The sequence below is a fragment of the Sapajus apella genome, unplaced genomic scaffold, assembly GCF_009761245.1.
Source record: "Sapajus apella isolate SASKATOON/1434 unplaced genomic scaffold, GSC_monkey_1.0 scaffold57, whole genome shotgun sequence".
NCBI classification, from domain to species: domain Eukaryota; kingdom Metazoa; phylum Chordata; class Mammalia; order Primates; family Cebidae; genus Sapajus; species Sapajus apella.
In genome coordinates this window covers 508,832-531,860 of record NW_022436997.1, presented here as the reverse complement: position 1 = coordinate 531,860, position 23,029 = coordinate 508,832, and the positions used below count along the sequence as shown (strand labels likewise).

Here is a 23,029-nt window from a genome sequence, read left to right as displayed (position 1 = left end):
ACATTTTCTCTAATACATGCCACAAGTTTCCATGCATGTGTTTGGTATTTCTGAAGTTGGTGCCCATAGAGCTATAACTTGGAGTTTAGTGGATGTTCCCTTTGCACAATAGAGAATTTTTTAAATAAAGAAATCTTTTTTATTATATAAAGTATCAAATAATAAAAAAATAAGAGAATAGTATAGTGAATTCACACATAAACATCATCCAGCTTTGACATTGACTCATGGCCTTTTTTTTTTTTTTTTGAGATGGATTCTCGCTCTGTCTCCAGACTGGAGTGCAATGGCGCAATCTTGGCTCACTGCAACCTCCACCTCCTGGGTTCAAACGATTCACCTGTGTCAGCCTCCTGAGTAGCTGGGACTACTACTGTGAATGTGAGGGGCTGGCCTAGTGGATTTCTAAGTTTGCATCCAACTGGTTCCTAGAGTTTAGGAACTCCTAGAGTTTAGGCCACCACGCTCAGCTAATTTTTGTATTTTTAGTGGAGATGGGGTTTCACCATGTTGGCCAAGATGGTCTCGATTTCTTGACCTTGTGATCCACCCACCTTGGCCTCCCAAAGTGCTGTGATTACAGATGTGAGCCACAGCGTCTGACCCTCATGGCCAGTTTTACTTCATCTTTATTCTCTCACTTTCCCAGCCCTGATGTTACAGTAGTCTCTGTTACCTGTGGTTTTGCTTTCCAGGGTTGCAGTTACCCATGTAAACCGCAGTCTGAAAATATTACAGTATTTTGAGAGATCGAGAAAGAGAGACAGAGAAGAGAGAGAGAGAAAGACAGAGAGAGAGAAAGCGAGCATATTCACATAACGTTTTTTGCAGTATATTGTTAAATTGTTCTATTTTGTTATTGGTTATTGTTGTTAGCCTCTTACTGCGCCTAATTTATAAATTAAGCTTTATCATTGGTATGAATATACAGTATAGGAAGAAACATGGTCTATATAGGATTCAGCATTATCTGCAGTTTCAGGCAGCCACGGGGTGTCCTGGAACATATCCCTCACAGAGAAGGAGAAACTGCTATATTTGGAAACAAATCCAGGCATATTATTTCATCTGTAAATATTTCACTACATATCCCGAGAGATAATGATTCTTTTTTTCACATCCTAACTTTGATACCAGTACTAACATAAGGAAAATTAGGAATAATTTTTACTATAATCAAATATCTAGCCAGTATTAACATTTCTGATTGTTGTACTTTTAATCAATCAAGATCCAAATAAGCTTTATACATTGTGATTGGTTGATAAGTCACATAAGTCTCATTTAATCTATACATTGCTGGATTCAAATTGCTAAAATTTTGTTAAGTAACTTTTACATCTTTGTTCATGAGTAATATTGGTTTACAGGTTTTTTTTTTTTCCTTCGAAATGTCTTCATCTGATTTTGTATCAGTGCACTGCTTGCCTCATTGAATGGTTTGGGAAGTATTTCCTCATCTACTCTCTGAAATAAGTTGTGTAGGATTGGTATTATTATTTTTAATTAATTAAGTTTTAGATACAGGGTCTTGCTCTGTCACCAAGGCTGGAGTACAGTACTGCGATATTGGCTCACTGCAGCCTCGATCTCCTGGGCTCCAGCAATCCTCCTGCTTCAGCCTCCGGAGTAGCTGGGACTACAGGTGTGCACCACTATGCCCAGCTAACTTTTTATTTTTCACATTTTTATAGAGACAGAGTCTAGCCATGTTGCCTAGGCTGGTCTTGAACTTCTGGGCTCAAGCAATCCTCTCACTTCAACCTCCCAAACTGCTGGGTTACAGGTGTGAGCCACTGTTCCCAGCCCCAGGCTGGTCTTAAATTCCTAGACCCAAGTGATCTTCCTGCCTCAGTCTCCCATATAGCTGGGATTACAGGTGTGTGCCACTGCATCTGGTGATTTTGGGAATTTGTCTTTCAATAAATTTTCTCATTTCATTGGATGTACTGGCATAAGGCTGTTCATAATATTTTCTTATTACCTTTTTAACATCTGGAATCTGTAATAACGCTCCCTCTTTCATTCCTAGTATGAGTAAATTGTATGTTCTCTCTTTTGTTCTTGATCAGTCTACATAGACATTTAATCATTTGTACTGCTCTTTAGAAATAGCCTTTGATCCCATTGTTTTTATTTCACTTATTTCTGATCTTGATTTTGTTATTTCCTCCCTTCTGCTTATTTTGGGCTCTAGCTTCTTAAGGCGGAAACTTAGATTATGACTTTGGGTTCTCTTTTCTAATATAAGCATATAAAACTGAATTTTTCCTTAAGGCCTACAAAGTTTCTAACTAGCATTATGAATTCTTTTTTGACTCTGGGTAATTTAGATGTTTATTATTTAATTTTCAAAAAATTGGGATTTTGCAGAAATTTTTTTTGCCATTGATTTCTAATTTAATACCAGTGTGATCAGAAAACATACTCTATGTAATTCTAATCCTTTTAAATTCATTGAGACTTGTTTAATGGCCCAGCATTTATTCTATCTTAGTAAATGCTATATATGTCTTTTTAAAAAGTGTATATTCTACTGTTATTGGATGGGGTATTTTGTAAATGTCAGTTACATTAAGTTGGTTGATAGTATTGTTCAGGTCTTTTATATTTTATATTCTTACTGATATTTTTTCATGAACTATTCCATGAATTATAAAGGAGGAGAGTGGATGTCTGCAACTTTAACTGTGAATTTGTTTTCTTTTAGGTCTGTCAGTTTTTGCTTAAGTTATTTTGACATACATATATGTGTTAGGACATTAAAAAGATTATCATTTTTCAAGATGAATTGACCCCTTTATCATTATGAAGTATCCTTCTTTATCCTTGGTAATAGCCCTTGGTTCAAAGTGTACCTTGTCTGATATTAACACAGCCATTCCAGCTTTCTTCCAGTTAGCGCTTATGGGGTATATCTCTTTTCTCCTTTTACTTTTAACCTGGTATTTACAGCTTTATGTCTTGAATGGACACCATGTAGCTGGCTACTGTTTGGCAGTTGACAATCTCTGTCTGTTAATTGGGGTGTTTAGATCATTTGCATTTAATGTAATTGTTTACATGACTAAAATTAAATCTGCCATCTTGCTCTTTGTTTTCTCTTTCTTCTCTGTTTTGTTGTTGTAATTTTGTTTTTTTCTTTTTAAAATTTTTTGTCTATTTTATACCTTCTTTTGGATCAGTTGAGAATTTTTAGTATGAAATATTGGTTTAAGAGGCATACCACTTTATTTTATCTTATTTTATTCAAATTTGGGAATTCATTAGGTTTACAATATGCACACTATACCCTAAAATAGAATTATACCATTTTGTGTTTAATGCAAAAATCTTACAACAGTATACTTCCATTATCCCTTTCCATTCTTTGCTGCTCCTTTTGTAGGTTTTATCTCTATGTATGTATAATCACCAAAATACTTTATCATTTTTGCTTTAAACCAGTGGTTGGCAAATTATAGCCTGCTCTGTGTTCTTATAAATAAAGTTTTATTGGAACACTGCCACATCTATTTGTTCACCTATTATTTACAGCTGCTTTTGCACTACAGTGGATACTTGAGTAGTTTTGACAGAGACTGCATGGCTTTTGAAGCCCCAAATAATTGCTATTTATGATCCTTTACAGAAAGTAAAGCCAATCTCTGCTTTAAGCAGTCAACCTTTAAAGACAATTTTTAATAGGAAAAATATTTTTTAGATTTCCCACATAATTATCATTTCTGGTACTCTTTTTTTTTTTTTTTCGTAGAGATCTACGTTTCTGTCTGGTGTTATTTTTCTTTAGTATGAAGAACTTTTTAGAACATTTCTTGTAGTGACAATTTCCTGGCAGTGCACTCTCTCAACTTTTTGAAAAAAATCTTTATTTCACTGTCCTTTTAAAATACATATTTTTGTTAGGTATATACTTCTAAGTTTACAGTTTTTTCCCTTCAGCAGTTCAAAGATACCATTCCTTTGTCTTCTGGCTTGTTTTGTTGTTGATGGGAAGTCTATGATCATTCTTACCTATGTTCTTCTATGTCGAATGGATCATTTGTTCCTTCCTTATTTTTAAGATCCTGTCTTTTTTACTATTTTTTAGGAATTAGATTATTATGTTCATTGGAGTGGTTTTCTTTGTGTTATCCTGCTTAATGTTTGTTAAACTTTTTGGATCTGTGAGTTTATAGATTTTATTAAATTTGGAAATATTTCAGCAATTTTTTTCCCCTAAAATATATTTTTCTCTAAAATATTTTTTTCTGTCATCTACTCTCCATTCTCTCTTTTTGGGTCTTTACTTACCCATATGGCTGACTGCTTGATATTTTTACTGAGACTTTGTTAATTGTTTAGTCTTTTTTTGACAGTGTATTTTGTTTTAAATTATTGTTATTATTATTATTATTCAGGGTTTCATTCTGTCACCTAGGCAGAAGTGCAGTGGTGGCATCACAGCTCATTGTAGCCTCAACTTCCTGGGCTCAAGTGATCCTTCCATCTCAGCCTTCTGAGTAGCTGGAACCACAGGACACACCACTATACCCAGATAATTTAAACTTTTTTTTTTTTTTGGTAGACATGGTGTCCCACTATGTTGCCCAGGCTGACCTCAAAGCATGATCCTCCTGCTTTGGCCTTTCAAAATGCTGGGATTAGAGGCATAAGCCACTGTGCCTGGCTCATTTTGGATTATTTTTATTGTTATGTCTTCAAGTCATTAATCTTTTCTTTTGTAGTATCTAATCTGCTGTTAATCTAACCCAGTGAATTTTCTATTTCAGACATTGCATTTTTCATCTCTAGAAGTTCCACTGGCATCATTAAAATATATAATTTTCTATATGTTTTACTCTTCTCTGTGTTCATGTTTTCTTTTGTATATTTGAATATGATTATAACAGCTATTTTAGCATCATTTTGTTATTTCTGTTTCATAGTTGTTTCTATGGATTGATTTTTCCTCTGATTCTGGGACATATTATCACTTGTTTGTCATGTCCAGTAATTTTGTACTGAATGATGAGCATTATTTATGAATAATTGTGAATTATACACTGTTAAGTAGTTAAGTGTTTTATTCATTTAGAGAGTATTGGGCCTCCTCCTGGTAAGCAGCACTTGCAGTTCAGTTTCATCCTTTTGAGGCTCGTTTTTTTTTTTGAGACGGAGTTTCGCTCTTGTTACCCAGGCTGGAGTGCAATGGTGCGATCTCGGCTCACTGCAACCTCCGCCTCCCGGGTTCAGGAAATTCTCCTGCCTCAGCCTCCTGAGTCGCTGGGATTACAGGCATGCACCACCATGCCCAGCTAATTTTTTGTATTTTTAGTAGAGACGGGGTTTCACCATGTTGACCAGGATGGTCTCGATCTCTTGACCTCGTGATCCACCCGCCTCGGCCTCCCAAAGTGCTGGGATTACAGGCTTGAGCCACCGCGCCCGGCGAGGCTCGTTTTTAAGTCTTCTTCCAGCAGGACTAGAATATCCCTAGATCTTCCCAAATAAGATTCATACATAAGTCTCACAAGGCTCTTCTGGGGTGTCTATTGTATAAGCAAGGACTCTCTGCTCTGACTGACTGGAATATGAATCCTTCCCAGCACTGTCTAATCTCTGGGAACCCACTATTCCTTGGTTGCTCTTTGTTCAACCTGGTAAAATTTCACCCCATGTATGTATATCTCAGTATTCAGTAGAGACTCAAGGGGATCTCTGTGCAGATTTCTGGAGCTCTCCTTCTATGTAGCTACCTCTTCTCTCCAAAACATGGCACCACAACTTTCAGAGACCTCAGCCTCCTGGAAATAAGATCTCTGAATCTTCAACTCATTAAGACCATCATGCTCTGCCTAGTTCTCTCCCTGCTCATGCTCTGGAATGTGACTTCATGCAAAAAACTAGAGAGGTTGTAGGACTCATCTCAGGTGTTGTCCTTCTAGGGATAACAGTCTGCATTGCTTGTTATACAATGTCTGAAAACAGAGATTTCATATATTCTGTTCGGCTTTCTAGTGGTTTAAAGTGGAAAGGTAAACTCTAACTCCTGCTAAACTATCACCAATAGAAGCATAAATTCCTTTAATGCTCCTCCATATCTTTTTTCTTTTTCCCTCCAATGTATTTGTTGAAGAAACCAGTCTGTTTTCCCTGAAGTTTGCCCTTATTTGGATTTTGCTGGCTACATTCTGGTGTTGTCACTTCAGATGTCCCTCAGTTTCTTGTATTCTCCGTACCTTGGCACCAAGATTAAGGGTTGAGTAGATTCAGGTTCAACTCTCATTTCTTGGCAAAAATACTTCATAGTTGATACTGTATTCTTCCACCAGAAAGCACTTACTGTTTGGTTGTTGCTCCTTTTTGATGTTAGCAACAATTGATGATCTTTGCTTAGATCCTTTATTTCTTTAGGGGATGCAAAATGGTGACAAAAATTCAACAAAAATTCAATCATCCCTTATTCATTTATTAGCTGAAAAACTTTTCTAAAGAGAAATTTCCACTTATCAAATATTTGATTACCTGGCAATATAGTAATAAGAGAATGGCTTCTTTTTATTTATTTACTAGTTTTCAAAGTAAATACATTGGCTGGGCATGGTGGTTCATGCCTGTAATCCCAGCACTTTGTGACACAGAGGCGGGTAGATCACTTGAAGTCAGGAGTTCAAGGCCAGCCTGGCCAACATGGTGAAACCCTGTATCTACTAAAAATACAAAAGTTATCTCGTGGTGTGGCATGCCTGTAGTCGGTCCTAGCTACTTGGGAGGCTGAGGCAGGAGAATCACTTGAACCAGGAAGGTGGAGGTTGCAGTGAGCCGAGGTCGCACCACTGCACTTCAGCCTGGGCGAGACTCCATCTTGGGGGAGGAGAGGGTGAGAGAAAGAGTTTGTTCTTTGAAATTGTTTGAAGGGGACCAATTTTCTCTCATCATTTCACTCTCATGGATTTAAACCATTTTAATTTATTTCCATCTCTACTGCAGTTACGCTTGCCAGCCTGCACATGGCCCTAACTCTGGCCAGTGGGAGCCTCTTCAGGATGGCTCCTGAGCCACTTTGCCAGCACCCTAGCAGTGTTTTGATAGCTCTCCTGTTTCCAGTTATGACAAGATGTTTCCATCTCATCTTGCACATTTTCTCCCCAGACCTGAAATTAGCCCTTTTCCAAATTAGCCATTGGTTCATCCTCAGTGCAATTCATCAATTAATTAGTTTTTAAGCAAAATGAGTTTTTCTATATTTTTCAGAGTGGGATGCAGTGGTCCAGGATAAGCTGTCTAGCCTGTCGGTCTAGGTGTACAGGTCTTTCTTCTGTTGTCTCCTCAAAATGGTAAAAATACAGCCTCGGCTCCCTCCTCCACTTTTATCTGAAATTTGTTTTTCCCTTACTCGGTGCCTCTGGCTTGCTAGATTAAGATTCTTCTTTCAGCATTTCTCTCAGGGATGGACTTTGTCTTGGGAGGGAGCTTTGGTCCCCTAGTTTAAAGATATTTCATAGAGCCTGGATTCCTCTAGCGCCTTCAGACCTTGCAGAGTCCCTTCCTTCTCTGGGTCTCCGTTTCCTTCCCTTTAAAGGGTGAGGAAAGGCTGGGAGATATAAAGTCCCTTTCAGCTCTGGCAGGGTGTCACTCTGATTCTACTCCATGGACTTGATGTCTGAGGTCCCTCTGTAGCCTGATGGCTAAATCACACCACCCTGTGGTTCACTGAGGCTGTTTCCCTGCAGGGATCTCAGTGTGGACACTGGCTTGAGTCCTGCTCAGTTCCAGGTGCGGCCCATCCCTCAGCACTATCAGCATTACCTAGCGACTCCTCGAATGCACCACTTTCCCAGAAACTCCTCGTCCACGCAGATGGTGAGTGAAAGAAAATTGACTCCCTTGTGCCTATTGAGTGCCAGTGGTGGTCTGAGGCCTGCGCTCCCCTGTGCCCCAGCTCCTACATGACCTGGCTCGCCTGTGTATCGACCCTCTATGCCCTGACTCCTGTGTGACCTGGCCCCCTTATATCCTGGCTCCACTGTGCCCCGACTTCCACATGACCCAGCTTGCCTGTGTATCAACCCCCACTATACCCTGACTCCCCTATTCCCTGGCCTTCTTGAGTCCTGGCTCCCTGTGGACCAACAGTTCCCCTCTCTTCCCATCTCCTATTCCCACTCTGGCTTGATGGGGAATGAAAGAGGACCTGTTGGACTAGAAGCTGGTACTGCTGAGGGGACTAGGAGAGGGCACTGGAGGAGTGGAGAGGGGCAGCATGGCAGGGTGTGGTCTGTGGGTAAAAGGTTCAGGACTAAGATCAGGCAGAGTAGACCTGGGACCTCATATGGCATCATTTGGTTTCCTATGGTCAGTACCTCCCTGGGCTTTGGTTTCACTAATCTGTGAAATGGAGATGAAGATGCCTGCCTCGCTCACTTCACAGGGCTGGTATGAGGATCAAAAGAGACCCTAGTGGGAGCTCTTGGGCCTACCCTGCAGATCCAGTTCTGCCTTTTTCAGAGGGCTGGACTTCTTGTGGCTGGAGAGTGTTGAATCATGGGTCTGGCTGGGTTTGGGGGCCTTTGGGCTCCTGACATTGCAAGCTTCATGGAATTCAAATGAAAATATTCCATTAAAGCAGCAAAAGCTTAATTGAAAATCTTATTTCCAGGCAGCCTCACTTTGCTGCCCTAAAGCATAATTCCACCTTCCAACCTTTGTCTCTGTCATTAACTATTTAGCTCCTCAGTCTCCTTATTTGTATAATAAGGATCTTGGATGAGTAATTTTGGGAGTCCTTGTCAGCTTGGAGGGTCCATATTTTGTGTATGAAGCACCATCTCTTAAGAATAAAGAAGCAAGCATTTGTTGAGCACTTACTACATGCCAGGCACTGTTCTAAGCACAGCATATAAATTATCCCACTTAATCCTCTCAACAACTCCCACAAAGAATAAAGAATTTATCCTGATTTTAAAGATTGGAAAACTGAGGAATAGAGAGGTTAAATAATTGGTCCTGGGACATAGAGTGAGCAAGTGGAGGAGCTATGGCGGAAACTCCTCTCTCACTCATAGCCAGGGTAAGGAAGAGGCAAGTGAGGTAGGCCATACAAGAACAGAGTCAGACTCTGTCTTTATTTAAAATATTGACGTTTTGCTCAGCATAGAGGGTTTTTTTTTGGCATTTATTTGACTTTAAAAAACACTGCATTAAAATACTATTGATCTTGCTGGGTGTGGTGGCTCATGCCTGTAACCCCAGCACTTTGGAAGGCTGAGATGGGCAGATTACCTGAGCTCAGGAGTTCGAGACCAGCCTGACCAGCATGGAGAAACCCCACCTCTACTAAAAATACAAAATTAGCTGGGTGTGGTGGTGCATGCCTGTAATCCCAGCTACTTGGGAGGCTGAGGCAGGAGAATCGCTTGAACCCAGGAGGTGGAGGTTTCAGTGAGCTGAGATCATGCCATTGCACCCTAGCCTGGGCAGCAAGAGTGAAACTCCATCACACACAAAAAATTATTGATCTTGATTACTGAGCTTTTTGGTGGCCCTTTAAATTTTGTGCCCCCACTTTGGTGCCGACACTAGCCCAAGCCTTTAATCATCAAGCTGCTCTTGGAGGCAGTGGAGAGCAGGGGTGATATGATTTGGCTCTGTGTTCCCGCCCAAATCTCACCTTGAATTTTAATAGTCTCCATGTGTCAAAGGCAGAATCAGGTGGAAATAATTGAATCATGGCGGGCAGTTTCCCGATGCTTTTCTCATGATAGTGAGTGAGTTCTCATGAGATCTGATGGTTTTATAAGGGACTTCTCCATTTGCTTGGCACTCATTCTCTCTCCTGCTGCCCTGTGAAGAGGTGCTTTCTGCCATGATTGTAGGTTTCCTGAAGCCTCTCCAATCATGCAGAACTGTGAGTCAATTAAACCTCCTTTCTTTATATATTACCCATTCTTTGGTATTTCTTCGTAGCAGCCTGAGAATGGACTGATACAAAGGGTGAAGGGAATGGACTCTGCCACCCAACTGCCTGGGTTTGAAATCCTGGTTCTGTCCCTTGGTTGCATAACTTGAGCCAATTACTTAATCCATTGTACTTCATTTACCCCGTCAGTAAAATGGGATAATAATAGTGCCCACATTGTAGATCAGGTGAGACAATTCAACTAGTCATGCAAAGTGCTTAGAACAGTGTCTGCCATGAAGGGTAGTTGTCACTTTAGTAATTCTGTTATTCTTTCTGGGGCTTGTCCAGGCAAAGCTTAGTTCTTGGTGAAACGGAAGGGACATAAGAGCTGGGAAGACAAGACTTCTGCCCACAGCATCTCAGGGTGTACTGAGTGGTTTACAGGCAAAGGAGTTACATGCTGGGCTCATGGAGAAACCTTGAAACCTTGCTCTATTCAAGGCATTTTCTCCCCAACAGGTCGTCCATGAAATCAGAAACTACCCTTACCCTCAGCTTCACTTCCTTGCTCTCCAGGGACTAAATCCCAGCAGACACACCTCTGCCGTACGGGAGAGCTATGAGGTATGTTGCTCTATCTGGTACCAACTGGGTTGGTGGCAATGCCATTATTGTTTATCATCCCTTCTTCCTCCCCACCTTTGCCGGTGAGTAGGGTATGGGCATCAAGAAGCTTCAGGGTTAGGAATAAGAGAGAGAAGAAGGGAGAGACAGTAGAGATATTGCAGTCTTTCAGCATCAGATGAGTTCTTCCTGATAGCTATGTGAATGCTTCCTGCTCATGTCTTCCAGCTCCCCAATCTGTATCCTGTGTGCATGTGTGCATTTATACATGCTAAGCACACATGTGCACATTTTTCTCTTTCCAGGAGCTGCTGCAGCTTGAGGACAGGTTGGGTAATGTGACTCGGGGAGCTGTACAGAACACCATTGAGAGGTTCACCTTCCCCCACAAGTATAAGAAGGTGGGTCTGCCAGCAGGCCAGCCTGCATAGTCAGGGAATGGGGCAGGGGGGATTGTCTAATTGACTATGTCCACAGAAGGGCGCAGTCCAGAATCTAGAAACCTTTGCTCTGGTTAGATGCTCTAAAGCTGTGATAACTTCCCAGGGTCATGTTACTTTCCTGTGCTAGGTGTGGCCAAGGGGGAATATGGGAGTCCTCTCATTAGTGAAGAAGGAGAGCTGGGTATTTGTGTGTGCCTGTGGACTTGCCAATGGGTATATTACATGTGTATACATTTATAGGTGTCAGGCACATAAATACTTGTCTCTAAATAAGATGGACAAAGGGGATACCTGCACAGAAGGCCAAGATTTGCCTTATAAAATAATTCAATGCCTAATCTCACATGTGAACAAATGGGAAACAAAGGCTTCCAAGCAGAGATTTTGAAACCTGACTGAGCATCAGGATTACCTTGGGAGACTTTAAAGCCACAGAATCGCAGGTTTTACCCTAATTCTGTAGAGGTAGAATCTCCAGGGTTAAGATCTAGGAATCTAGGATAAGATTCCCAGGAATCTGAGTTAAAATTTTTTTTAAAATTAAAATAAAGGAAAAATTTTAGAAGCAACCAAGATGTGCTTCAATAGGTAAAACATAGGTAAACAAACAGTGGCACATCCAGATAATGCAATATTATTCTGCAATAAAAAGAAATAAGGACTGGGTACAGTGACTCAAACCTGTACCCAGCGCTCAAATCTCAGCACTTTGGAAGGGATGGGGATCACTTCGGGCCAGGAATTCAAGACCAATGTGAGCAACATAGTGAGACCTCATTGCTACAAAAATTTTTAAAAAGTTGCTTGGCATGGTGGTATGCACCTGTAGTCCTAGTTACTCAGGAAGCTGAGGTAAGAGAATTACTTGAGCCCAGAAGTTCAAGGTTGCAGTGAGCTATGATTGCACTACTGCACTCTAGCCTGGACAACAGAGCAAGACCCCGTATCAAAAAAAGAAAGAAGAAAATAAGCTATCGAGCCGTGAATAAGCAAAAGAAGTTAACCCAAAAAGGCTGTGTACTGTATGCTTCCAAATATATAACATTCTGGAAAAGGCATAACTATGGAGACAATAAAAAAGTTAGTGGTTGCCAGTGGAGGGAGAGAGGAATGAATGGGTGGAGCACAGGGGCTTCTCGGGCAGTGAAAGTATTTGGTGTATACTCTAATGGTGGACACATGACATTATGCATTTTTCAAAACTGATAGAATGATACAACACAGACCGAACCGTAATGTAAACTAATGAACCTCAGTTAATAATAGTGTATTCATACTGGTTCATTGACCATAACAAGTGTACCACACTAATGTAAGATGTTAATAATAGAAACTGTGTGTATTGGGAGGATAGGTATATGGGAAAACACTGTACTTTTGCTTATTATTATTATTTTTTGAGACAGTTTTGCTCTGTCACACAGGCTGGAGTGCAGTAGCACAATCTTGACTCACTGCAGCCTCTGCCTCCTGGGTGCAAGCAATTCTCCTGCCTCAGCCTCTGAGTAGCTGAGATTACAAGCATGTGCCACCACACCTGGCTAATTTTTGTATTTTTAGTAGAGATGGGGTTTCAACATGTTGCCCAGGCTAGTCTTGAACTCCTAACCTCAAGTGGTCCGCCCACCTTGGCATCCAAAACTGTTGGCATTACAAGTATGAGCCCTCATGCCCCATCTGTTTTTGCTTAATTTTATGTAAACTGAACTGCTCTATAAAATAATATTTATTATAAAAATAAATAAATATTAATACATTTTTAAAACATTCATACCTCCCAGGGGAAATTAAAAGCTTGACAAATGTTAAGAACCTTACAGCAGGACTGTCCTGCTCATGGTCAAGCCAGGGACCATCTTCACTCCCTCATGAGACCCTAGGGTGCAGTGGTCGAGAGCACTCTTAGAGTTAGAGCCAGTTTTTGACTCTCGGTTCTATTCCTTATAGCACCGTTACTTTGGATAAGTTGCTTGGCTTTTCTGGCCTCTCCCTGTCCACCTCCCCCTTTTAAAATGTGAAATGGGAGTGATCTCATTAGTAGCTACCATACGAGGTGCTGCAGGGACACAAAGGGATGATGCACTTGAACAGCTCGGCATAGTGCCTGGTACCTAAGGAATGGTGAGCTGCTGCTACCTTGATGCTTTCCCCTAGCCCATGTGCTGGTGGTGCCAATGTCAAAGACAGTGAATCAGTATAGGCAGCTCCTCTTGAGGCATTGGATTTATTCATAAATGATTTCAATCACAGTTACTGAGTGCCTATGATGTGTCAGACTTTGGCTGGTGTGCTAATAGAGGAAATGGCAGCATTTCAATAATTAAGGGTGTCATCTGCATGGGGAAAATGATCATCCTCTGGAGAGAGAGAGTTTTAAGCTATGGGAGAAGAACATAGAAAAAAATGAGTGGTGTATTCAAGAGTCCAGGAGCAGCACCTGTGTCCTGGACCGGGGGTGTTTACTCCTACTGAGGATGCACACCTCACCTGCTGTCACTTCAACAGTTACAAGGAAATTGTCAAGAGAACCAATACTAAGAATGAAAAGGGGAAATTGACTAAATCAAGTAGATAAAGGGTTCAGGTCAAAAGGAGAATAGAAAGAATTAAGGGAATAAAAATATGATAAAAAAGAACAAAAGGAATTAAAAATAAGAAATGACAAAATTAGGGCCCAAATAAAATGTGGGAAAAAATACCTTAAAAATTATACACAACTGAAAAAGACAATAAAGAAAAAAAAAACTTAAAACATTTAAATTGAGAGTATAATCAAAAATGGACTTTAAAATAATAATGATGTAAGAATAAAAATATAGAAAATATCAAGTCAGAATAGAAGAATATGCAAAGAATAAGAACTAGGAAGAGGTATGAAAGCAACATATAAAATAAACATCAATAACATCAAAGTTAAAAGGGGGCTGGGTGCAGTGGCTCATGTACTTTGGGAGGCCATGGCAGGAGGATGGATTGAGCCCAGGTGTTTGAGACCAGCCTGGCCATCATAAGGAGATTCTGTCTCTACAATAAAAAGACAAATGAGCTGGACATGGTGCTGTGCACCTGTAGTCCCCACCTCAGCCACCTTAGTCTGGGAGGTCAAGCTTGTGGTGAGCCATAATCATACCACTGCACTCCAGCCTGGGCAAGAGTGTGAGGCCATCTCAAAAAAAAAAAAAAAAAAAAAGAAGAGAAGATAAGGGAAAATAAATATTAAATAAATGCTGGAAAAAAGTTAAAATTAAAATAAAAGTTATATAGGTAATGAAGAGAAAACAAAAATAGGAAATTGGATAAGATTTTAAAAGGAAGAGTAGTTTAAAGAAATACAGATTAGACAGAAAAAAGGTAATATTAAGCTAAAATTATTAACTATAAAAGGAAAATAATGAATAATGATGGAAAAAATAATAGAAAGTAGGCAAGTAGGTGACTTTTACCAATACATTTTATTGGACCTCCGTTTTCCAGGAGGGCCAGCTAAATGAAGGCCACTCTTCCAGCAAACACAGCTGGACTCTTAAGCAGGCAGATCATTATGACTCTATTCATACTCAAAAGCCAAACAATTATACGGGACTATGGATGTAATTCTGATTTTCCGGATTCTGGATAAGGGAAAACTTATTACAGAAGCCTAGCAGGGTTTGCAGTGGAGTATATAGGGCACATCGAGGCAGAGAGCAGAACAAATTGATGTTCTTGTGTGTTCCAGTGAGGTTACAGTATTCCCCAGACTAAATCAGACTCAGGATCTCTAGAGATTTTAGGACCAGGGACCAGAGAAGGGAGACTTGGCATCTGGGCCTTGCCCCACTGTCGTTCTCTGGGTAGTGTTCATCTTATAACTCTTTACATTTTTCTCTTTGCAAAATGACCTTGAAACGTGCCCATCTCTGGAGAGGGACAGGATGGCTCATTTTCTTTTTATGGTTATTGTTAGACTATTTCATGGCACAGTGTGAAGGTGGGCTGATTTCACTCACTGACTAGATTTCTTCTTCTGCAAACTATTTACCAAGTACTGATATGCTTTGTACTTGGCCAAGTATGGGGTGGCACTTAAAGAAGGGTAAGCCATGGGTCCATGCCACCTGAACTTGAGACTTCACATAATGGTAAACTACATAATGATTCTACATACGGCTTCTACATAACGATAAACTATTTTCAAATAATTAGCATAAAATTATAAACAGTACAAGGAAAGTCAACAAGTATAAACAGTGTTTCGTGATTGCTTTGCAACAGAGCCTATCTTAAATGAATTTTCTGGTTAGAAAGATAACTCCAACTCCTGGGCCTGAAAGTGAAGAGAGAAATCTGAAGGCAGGAATCTAGGTTGTAAAGGGTGTTGAGGAGGAGTGGACTGTGTGAAAGGAAACTGCTCAAGCCATAGCTCTGCAAATTAATTAGGAACCCAATTTCTTTCCAAACTCTGTGTCCCTAGAAAGTACCTGGGACAGCAAAAATGATTCCACTTGATCTCTTCCTACCGTCCTTGCTGCAGGCTGGGAAGGAGTTCTGGGTATTACTTAAGAATTTTATGGCTGGGCGAGGTGGTTCAGCCTGTAATCCCAGCACTTTGGGAGGCCAAGGTGGGCAGATCACCTGAGGTCAGGAGTTCAAGACCAGCCGGGCCAACATGGTGAAACCCTGTCTCTACAAAATACAAAAATTAGCTGGGCATGATGGTAGGTTCCTGTAATCCCAGTTGCTCGGGAGGCTGAGATGGGAGAATTGCTTGAACCCAGGAGATGGAAGTTGTAGTGAGCCACGATTGCGCCATTGCACTTCAGCCTGGGCGACACAGCAAGAATTCGTCTAAAAAGAAAAAAAACACTTTAAAGAACCTGACTCCCAGGGGAAGAGCGGCTGTGGGTGAAAGCCAATAGCCACCAGGTGAGTTTGCCCCAGATAATGAATACTCCTCTCTCTGCTTCTCATAGCGAAGACCCCAGGATGGCAAGGGCAAGAAGGATGAGGGGGAGGAGTCAGACACAGATGAGAAATGCACAATTTGTCTGTCTATGCTCGAAGATGGAGAAGATGTGAGGTAGGAGACCACCATTTTGATTCCCTCTCCCGTCTCTTCTAGGTATCGGTGACCAATCACTGCGCCGTATGTCCGGGAGCTGGGGTGCTTGTTAGCTTGTGCACATGCATGCCAAGTGTGCCATATGTGCTTCATGGTTGCACTGGGAAGGTGGGGTATGAAATGTTCTATATGTGTGATGCCTGGGTGTGGATGCATTGGTTGCAAAGTGTTAAGAGAACAGTGTGATGCTTGGTCTGAATGGGTCTAAGATGAAGTTGTGGCTTTGTTTCAGGCTGATCTGAAAGCACTTCCTGAAGAGGGCTTCATGGCCTCCCATCTCAGCCACAGCCTCACTGCATGGCTGGGCAGTCCCCAGGGGTCCTAGGTGTGTGTCTCCTGGTCGGCTCAGTGTCCCTCAACTCCTGCTGGGCCCCTGACTCTCCCTCCTCTCTTCCAGACGCCTACCCTGTATGCATCTCTTTCACCAACTGTGCGTGGACCAGTGGCTCGCCATGAGCAAGAAATGCCCCATCTGCCGAGTGGACATTGAGACACAACTGGGAGCCGACAGCTGAGGGAGGAATTAGCCAGTGGACACCCCATTTCCTTCACCAGGTCCCCCCACGGCCATAGCCCTTGCAGCCAAACTTTGCCTTCTGAGCCATTTGACGTAGAGGAAAAGCCTGCAAGCACATTTTGTGGAAAGAGGAGTTGGTGGTATCGGTGTCGAGGGAGAGGAGGGGGTGGGGGAAGACCCACCTCTCCAGAATGGCGACTGTCCCCATCCACCTGGCTGAGCAGGAGAGAGGGAGCTGGCCGTGCCCAGTGCAAGGGCGGGAAGGAGGGGCCCAGGCTGCGGAGAACCCAGGTGGGATCCTGAAGGCACTAGCTGACCGACCGGCCCCTCAATCCTGTCCTCTGAAGGATTGTATATATACCTCTCGACCACGTAGGAACCATGTAGGGGTCTCTAGCTATTTCTGTGGATGGCAGCCGGAGCATGTTAGCTTAAGAAAAATGTTGTGTGTGGTGCTCTAGTCATCTTGTGGTGGACATGTCGCTATTACCGAATTCGCACCAAATATTTCTCATTGAGTTTCTTGTTTTGGTGCCTGACCGAACCAACCGACGACAGCCCCAGTCTTCCCGTCTTTATGAGAGAAAAGGAAAAAGGAATCAAAGGTGGAAGAAAAAAAGCCAAATCCTGTTTACGGTGAAAAAGGATATTGTTTTTCACCCAACTTGGGAGGCGGGAGGGGGGTTCTCGTTTTGGTTTTTGTTGTTGTTTTTTCCTTGGCTTTTGTTTTTCTCATGTTTACAGTGCACGGAGTATGGAAGGGGGTCTGGGAGAGGGAGGGCTGGAAAAGGAGCTGAGGGGGTCTTATCCCAGCCTCTGAGGGTTCAGCTGAGATGAGGAAGGCGGCAGAGCTCCAGCAGGTGAAGGGAGAGTTCTTCTACGGGGTGGTCCCCAGGCTCAGGACTCAACTGCATGGCCCCAGCTATCCCCCAAGTTCCACGCTAAACCAGGGAGGGCTTGGCCCTCAGTTACAGCTGCCCACTGTGTTCCTGGGAGCCCAGAGGCCCGTGCTCATTCCTACTCTTTCCTTCAGGCTGCCCTCTTGCCCATCACAAAGAGGCAACATAGCCACTGCCTCCCTATGCAAAACATTAACCAGATGATGCAGATAAGACAGCATAGGTGATGGCCGCTTGGTCTTGGCCACAATGCTCTCAGCCAGCACTCAGGGCTGTGGCCAATACCTTGGAGAGGATGCTGAGTGTCCCCCAGGATGTCTCCAGTCCTGACACAGTCCCTCAGAGATGGCCCTGGATCTAAGGCCACATTGGCTAGGTTTGGGAGGCTCCACATTTCTGGTCTCTGGCTCCTTCTCTGACTCTTTGATAACCTTGGGCAAGTCCCTTTCTTTCTCTGTGCCTCAGTTTCCTTCTCCTTCGAGTGGGGAGAGATAACAGTGCAGCCCCATTTCCGGTCCTGCTACCTCACCTAGATGTTGTGAGGATGAATATTCTCTGTCCAGAGTGTTCTATGTGCTCTTCTGGGAGCCTCTTGGGGTGTCAAGATGGGGGTGCTGGTAGACACAGACCTGGAAGTTCCATACAGTGTGTCTTTCTGCACCACCTCATAATTTCCCTAAACCCCAAAGGGAGCGGAGGAGATAAAAGGACAGAAAAATCAAGATGGGGAAATCCACCAAATTCCAACCCAAACCCAACTTTCTTTTTCCCTACATGGTAAACACCAGATTAGCTGGAACTCTGCCTCCTTCCTTGGCGCTCCACCCCCCACCGTTCCCCATTTGCACTGCTCTCTAAGCCTCCCCCTCACCTCCACCTCTAACCCAGTCTCAATGCCCTCATATCAATAAGACTGGGGTGAGGGAGACAGGATGCTTGTCACATATTTGAAGAAATTCCACACAGTGAAGGAAATTTGAGTCTGTATTGCTGCTACAAGGGTAAAACCAGGACCAACGGGTCAAAGTAACAGGCGGGCAGATTTTGGCTTGAGGAAGGGCTTCTAGCATGACTGGCTCATGTGGGAATGGCTGCTCTGGCCACCTGCAGGCAGAGAGTGGGGATAGTGGCTCCTGGAAGGAGGTTTCTCCCAGCACTAATATCCTGGTGTTCTATAAAATCTTTATTGAGTGCCTACCGGTGCAGGTGCTGGGAGAGACAATAGCTTTTGAGGAGCTCGCAATCTAGCTGAGGAGATGAGACACATCCAATATTACAGAAACGGAGAATAACCTAAGATTCAAGGTTAGCAGCAATGAGCCTCACAGTGTCCAACTCAGTAGCTCCAGCGCATGAAAACGTCTCCAGGGCTAAAGGCTGGAGATCCCACCAGTGGGGAAAGTACATCTGAGTTAGGAAGTTGGGGAAAGCTGGTTACTGATAGCCACAGGAAGCTGAGAATTCTGCCCCATCCTCTCCAATGGCAGGGTGAAAACCAAGAATTCATCGGAAGATGGATTTGGCCTGGAGATAGCCAGGGTGGTCTAGGAAGGTCACTCCTCTCTTAGTCTCAGTCTTTCATTCTTTCTGCTGAGGCTGGCCTGAAAGGCTGGCAGGCGGGAGGGAGTCAGTGGGGAGGCCAGGTAGAACTAGAGCTGGTGTCCCAGGTTCCAGTCTGGGCTCTTGACTAACAATGTGAGCAACACTAGAAACTTCTCTTCGTCTCTCTGGGCCTCAGTTTCCTCAGTTACAACCTATGGAGGTCGGATTGGATGCTTGCTAATTTCCTTCTGACACTCACACTTTGTGATCCTCCCTAACATCAGCACATCTTCTTCAAGGCGGCAGAGCTGTGTGCCCACCCAGCTGATGAAAAGGACTTTCTGTGAGCACATACTGTTTCAGAGGCTGGGGGCACATGTGCTGAGTAAGAGAGTGGGCCCTGGCCCCCTCCCGTCCCAATGCTCTGCCCCAGGCTAATATTAGGGACTGGGGAGGGGACTACCAGAAGGGAGAGGGAAGCTGCTTACTTTGGGGTAAGACCCTGAAGCCTCCCCTCCTTCCCATCTCTGGGGACCTTGTCCCCCACAGGTGGGGACAGGAGCTGATGGGCACTCAGAACTCTGCAGCTCCCACTTCCTTAGCCGGGCAGCTGTTTCGGGGAGAAGAGAGGACTGGGGTCTGTGCTTCGGCTCCCTCCATGTCCCGGCACTGGTAAGGGAGTCTGGGAAGAGTGGAGAAGAGGCAGGGTCAGGCCTCAGCATCTCACATCCACCACCTCCAGGAGGGGAGACCACTGGTAAGTCCTCCTCCTGCTCAACTCAAGGGACTCAGACCCTTTCTTGACTGAGACGCATGAGTGCCTTCTGGGGTGAGAGCAGCCCCAGGGTTTAAGTTGGGCGTCCTAGCCACCGCCGCAGCTGTGCCGCCGCGGGTCCACTGAGGACGCCAATCAATCAACCCAACACCACAAGCCTGGCTGGGCGCAGGCAGAGGGCGAGCAGGGGCTGCCCCTCCACCTGGCCAGGACCCCCTTCGGCCCCCTGTCGCCCTTGGCCACCACCTGTGGCAGGACTGAAGCTCCTCTTCTGCAAATGTTCCCAGCCTCCGTGCAAGTATTCTTGACTCTTTACGCCTAATGAACAAGCACAGTTTTTTCAATGGTGAAGAAAAAAGCACCAGACTTTTTTTTTTTCCTAAAGAAATCCCCTAAGCCCCCCGCCTGCCAGCGGGACAAACACTCCCCGTGTGGGGCTGTAGCAACGTCTGTCAGGCCCACTTGTGTTTCATCTCCTGCGCGCGTAGAGCAAATGCTAGAGCGATTTCAGCTGATAGAAAAACAAAAATGAAAAAAAAAAACACAAAAAACAAAAAACATGGCACGTTGCTAGTTTACAGGGTTTTGTGAGTTTAAATGCCTTATATTTAACAATCATAATTTATGACTAACTTGTAGATATTGTGGGTTCTTATTTAATTATTTTTATAGTTGTTTTGCATTTTTAATTATAATTTATTTATTTAGAAAGGATACTAATTTTTTTTATTACTCCTATTACCTCATTTTGGCGTTGTTTCTGGGAGTGGAATGCTTTGCATGCATTGGTACGATGACAAACAACTACGAATACAAAAAAAAATTTAAATAAAATTCTGCAAACTTTATTTCGTCCAAACTATCAGGGTGTGTGATTGCAAGCTGTCCTACCGTGGTGCTGGCCTCTTTGGATACATTCCATACGAAATGCAAACCTTTGATTCTGTATGCTGTGATCTAGTGAAAAACTCCAATATAGTGACTGTATTTAGCACATATATAAATATAATTTGCACTTGTCAGCAGACTGGGGTAATCCTTTCACTTGCTACCCTTGGCACCCCCCTCCCCACAACCCATCATGAGCCTGCCTTTCCTCCTCCCTCGCCCCCCCCACAATCTCAGCCCACCCGGCCACTATCCTCTGAGGAAAGTCTTAGGGCACTGGGGTCACTATCTCCACCTGGCCTCCAACTCCAGAATTAGAGGCCTCCAGACATTACGACAGGAACATCAGAGAGCCAAAAAACCTGACTTCTTAGAACAAGCCCTGGACTGGGGAAAGAGCAGGCTCAGGTTTTCAAATTTGTTATGACAGCAGTCCCAGTGACCCTGAGCGAGTCCCTTGGCCCCCTGAGTCTCAGTTTTCTGGGTGGGGTGAGTGAGGAGAACTGGGGGTTCTTTAGGGTCCCTCGGATTCAGGCGGAATATGACACAGATCCTGTGCTGTGCTATCTCACTTTCTCAGGAGAGAAGAAAGAGAGGGAGAAAAGGCCGGTGTGGTGGCTCACGCCTGTAATCTCAGAACTTTGGGAGGCCAAGCTGGGTGGATCACTTGAGGTCAGGAGTTTGAAACCAGCCTGGCCAAGATGGTGAAACCCTGCCTCTACTAAAAATGCAAAAATTAGCTGGGCGTGGTGATGTGTGCCTGTAATCTCAGCTACTTGGGAGGCTAAGGCAGGAGAATGGTTTGAACCCAGGAGGCGGAGGTTGTAGTGAGCTGAGAGCTTACCACTGCACTCCAGTGTGGGTGATAAGAGCAAAACTCAGTCTAAAAAAAAAAAAAGGATTGGGGAGAAAGGGTGGAGGAAGGAGAAAAGGAGAGGAAAGAAGAGAAGAATAGAGAGAGTGAGCTGAGAATTTATCCGAGCTTGCTAAGTTGACTTCCAGGAGGGTTTTCGTCCTATTGTATATGGCATCCTGTGGGTGACAGGGAGTGAGTTAGGTGGACATGTATGGGACGTGCCCTTTCACAAGGCTTGGTCAGTCATTTGGAGAGTGAGCTGAAATCCATGTCTTATTAGAGATACGGATGAGGTAGGAAGATAGGAGCCCCAAACTATGGCTTTGGGATTGGCACCCCCCATCCTAACATGTCCCATAGCCTTCGTTGTTGAGATGCCGCCCATTGAAATCAGATTGGGATGTAGACTTTGGAATCAAGGTCTCTGCTCCTGGTATCTCCTCCATCTCCCTCTGCCTTTGCTCCCTGGGGACTGTAGGCAGGAGGAGCTTCTATGGAGGACCGGGAGCGGGCCACCAATCCCCCTGCCCCTGTAGAAGAATAATAGGGGAGGACATGGGGAAGCTGCTGCATCAAAGGCTGGCACAATTGTGAGCCCAATGCCTCTGAGCCAAAAGGAGAGAGGGGGTTCACGCCCCTGATAGTAGCCCCCTGAGGGGGCTGGGACTTGGCCTGCCTGCCTTCCTCCTGCCTCTTCTCCCTGCCCTCCTTCCCAGCTCACCCTCCCTTTTGCCTCTTGACATCACTGCCGTTGCCTTGTGGGGATGAGGCCCCATGGGGAAGGTGCTGATGTGGAGGGAGGAAGTGGAGATCGAGATTTGCTGTACTGCCCAGCGAGGCTGTGTGAGCACTGGGCTGTGTGTGGTCCCTAAGCCCCAACTCTGCCCCGGCGATGGGTGCCCCTCCCTGGGCTTCCTGCCCGGCTTCCCCTTCTGCCTCCAGCCCGGAGCCTTGCTTTCCCTGGAGACAGCCTGTGGAGTCCCCCACCACACTGTAGGGAGCATGACCACCACACTGCTGGGCCTGGCAGGTGCCACGTCCTTGGCAGGGCTCCGGGATGGGCATGCCTTATGCTGCTCTGCGGGGTCAGAGTGGGAAGGGGCCCTTTGCCCTGGCTGGCCTTTGCCCTCACCCTTGAGACCCTCCCCCCACTCCACCCCTGGCCTCGGATGCGGCTCATTTCGCAGCCATGGAGCCAGCCGCACCAGCCCTCGAGGGGGTAATTTGGTTGCCCCTGGTAAGTGAAAGGATTATCCTCAGTGTTGATTGTCCTTTTTTGTAATCCTCCTGCTGTTCTGTTCTGTTGTGCTGTGCAACATTTTGCTACATAGACTATTTTATAGCAGAAAGCTAGAAGAATATTTATTATGAATATTAAAGCAATAGTGCATCAACGAAAAGGCGGAGACATTAGGAATTGTGTAAATGCTTAGATTCACTTTTGGTGGATTTTTTGTACTTTATTTATAACTAATAAAAATGAACTGCATTGCTAACTACA

The 23,029-nt window shown here is 44.1% G+C and overlaps 1 protein-coding gene across 1 annotated transcript in view; it reads left to right on the top strand.

Annotated features, from left to right (window-relative positions):
* RNF165 (ring finger protein 165) overlaps window positions 1-23,029 on the top strand; it is a 127,695-nt gene extending 104,666 nt beyond the window's left edge. The window contains exons 4-8 of the mRNA XM_032245239.1: window positions 7,716-7,845; window positions 10,403-10,507; window positions 10,813-10,908; window positions 15,903-16,009; window positions 16,449-23,029. Coding sequence (XP_032101130.1) covers window positions 7,716-7,845; window positions 10,403-10,507; window positions 10,813-10,908; window positions 15,903-16,009; window positions 16,449-16,566 — 556 coding nt within the window. The 3' untranslated portion in view covers window positions 16,567-23,029. The remainder of the gene's footprint in view (window positions 1-7,715; window positions 7,846-10,402; window positions 10,508-10,812; window positions 10,909-15,902; window positions 16,010-16,448) is intronic.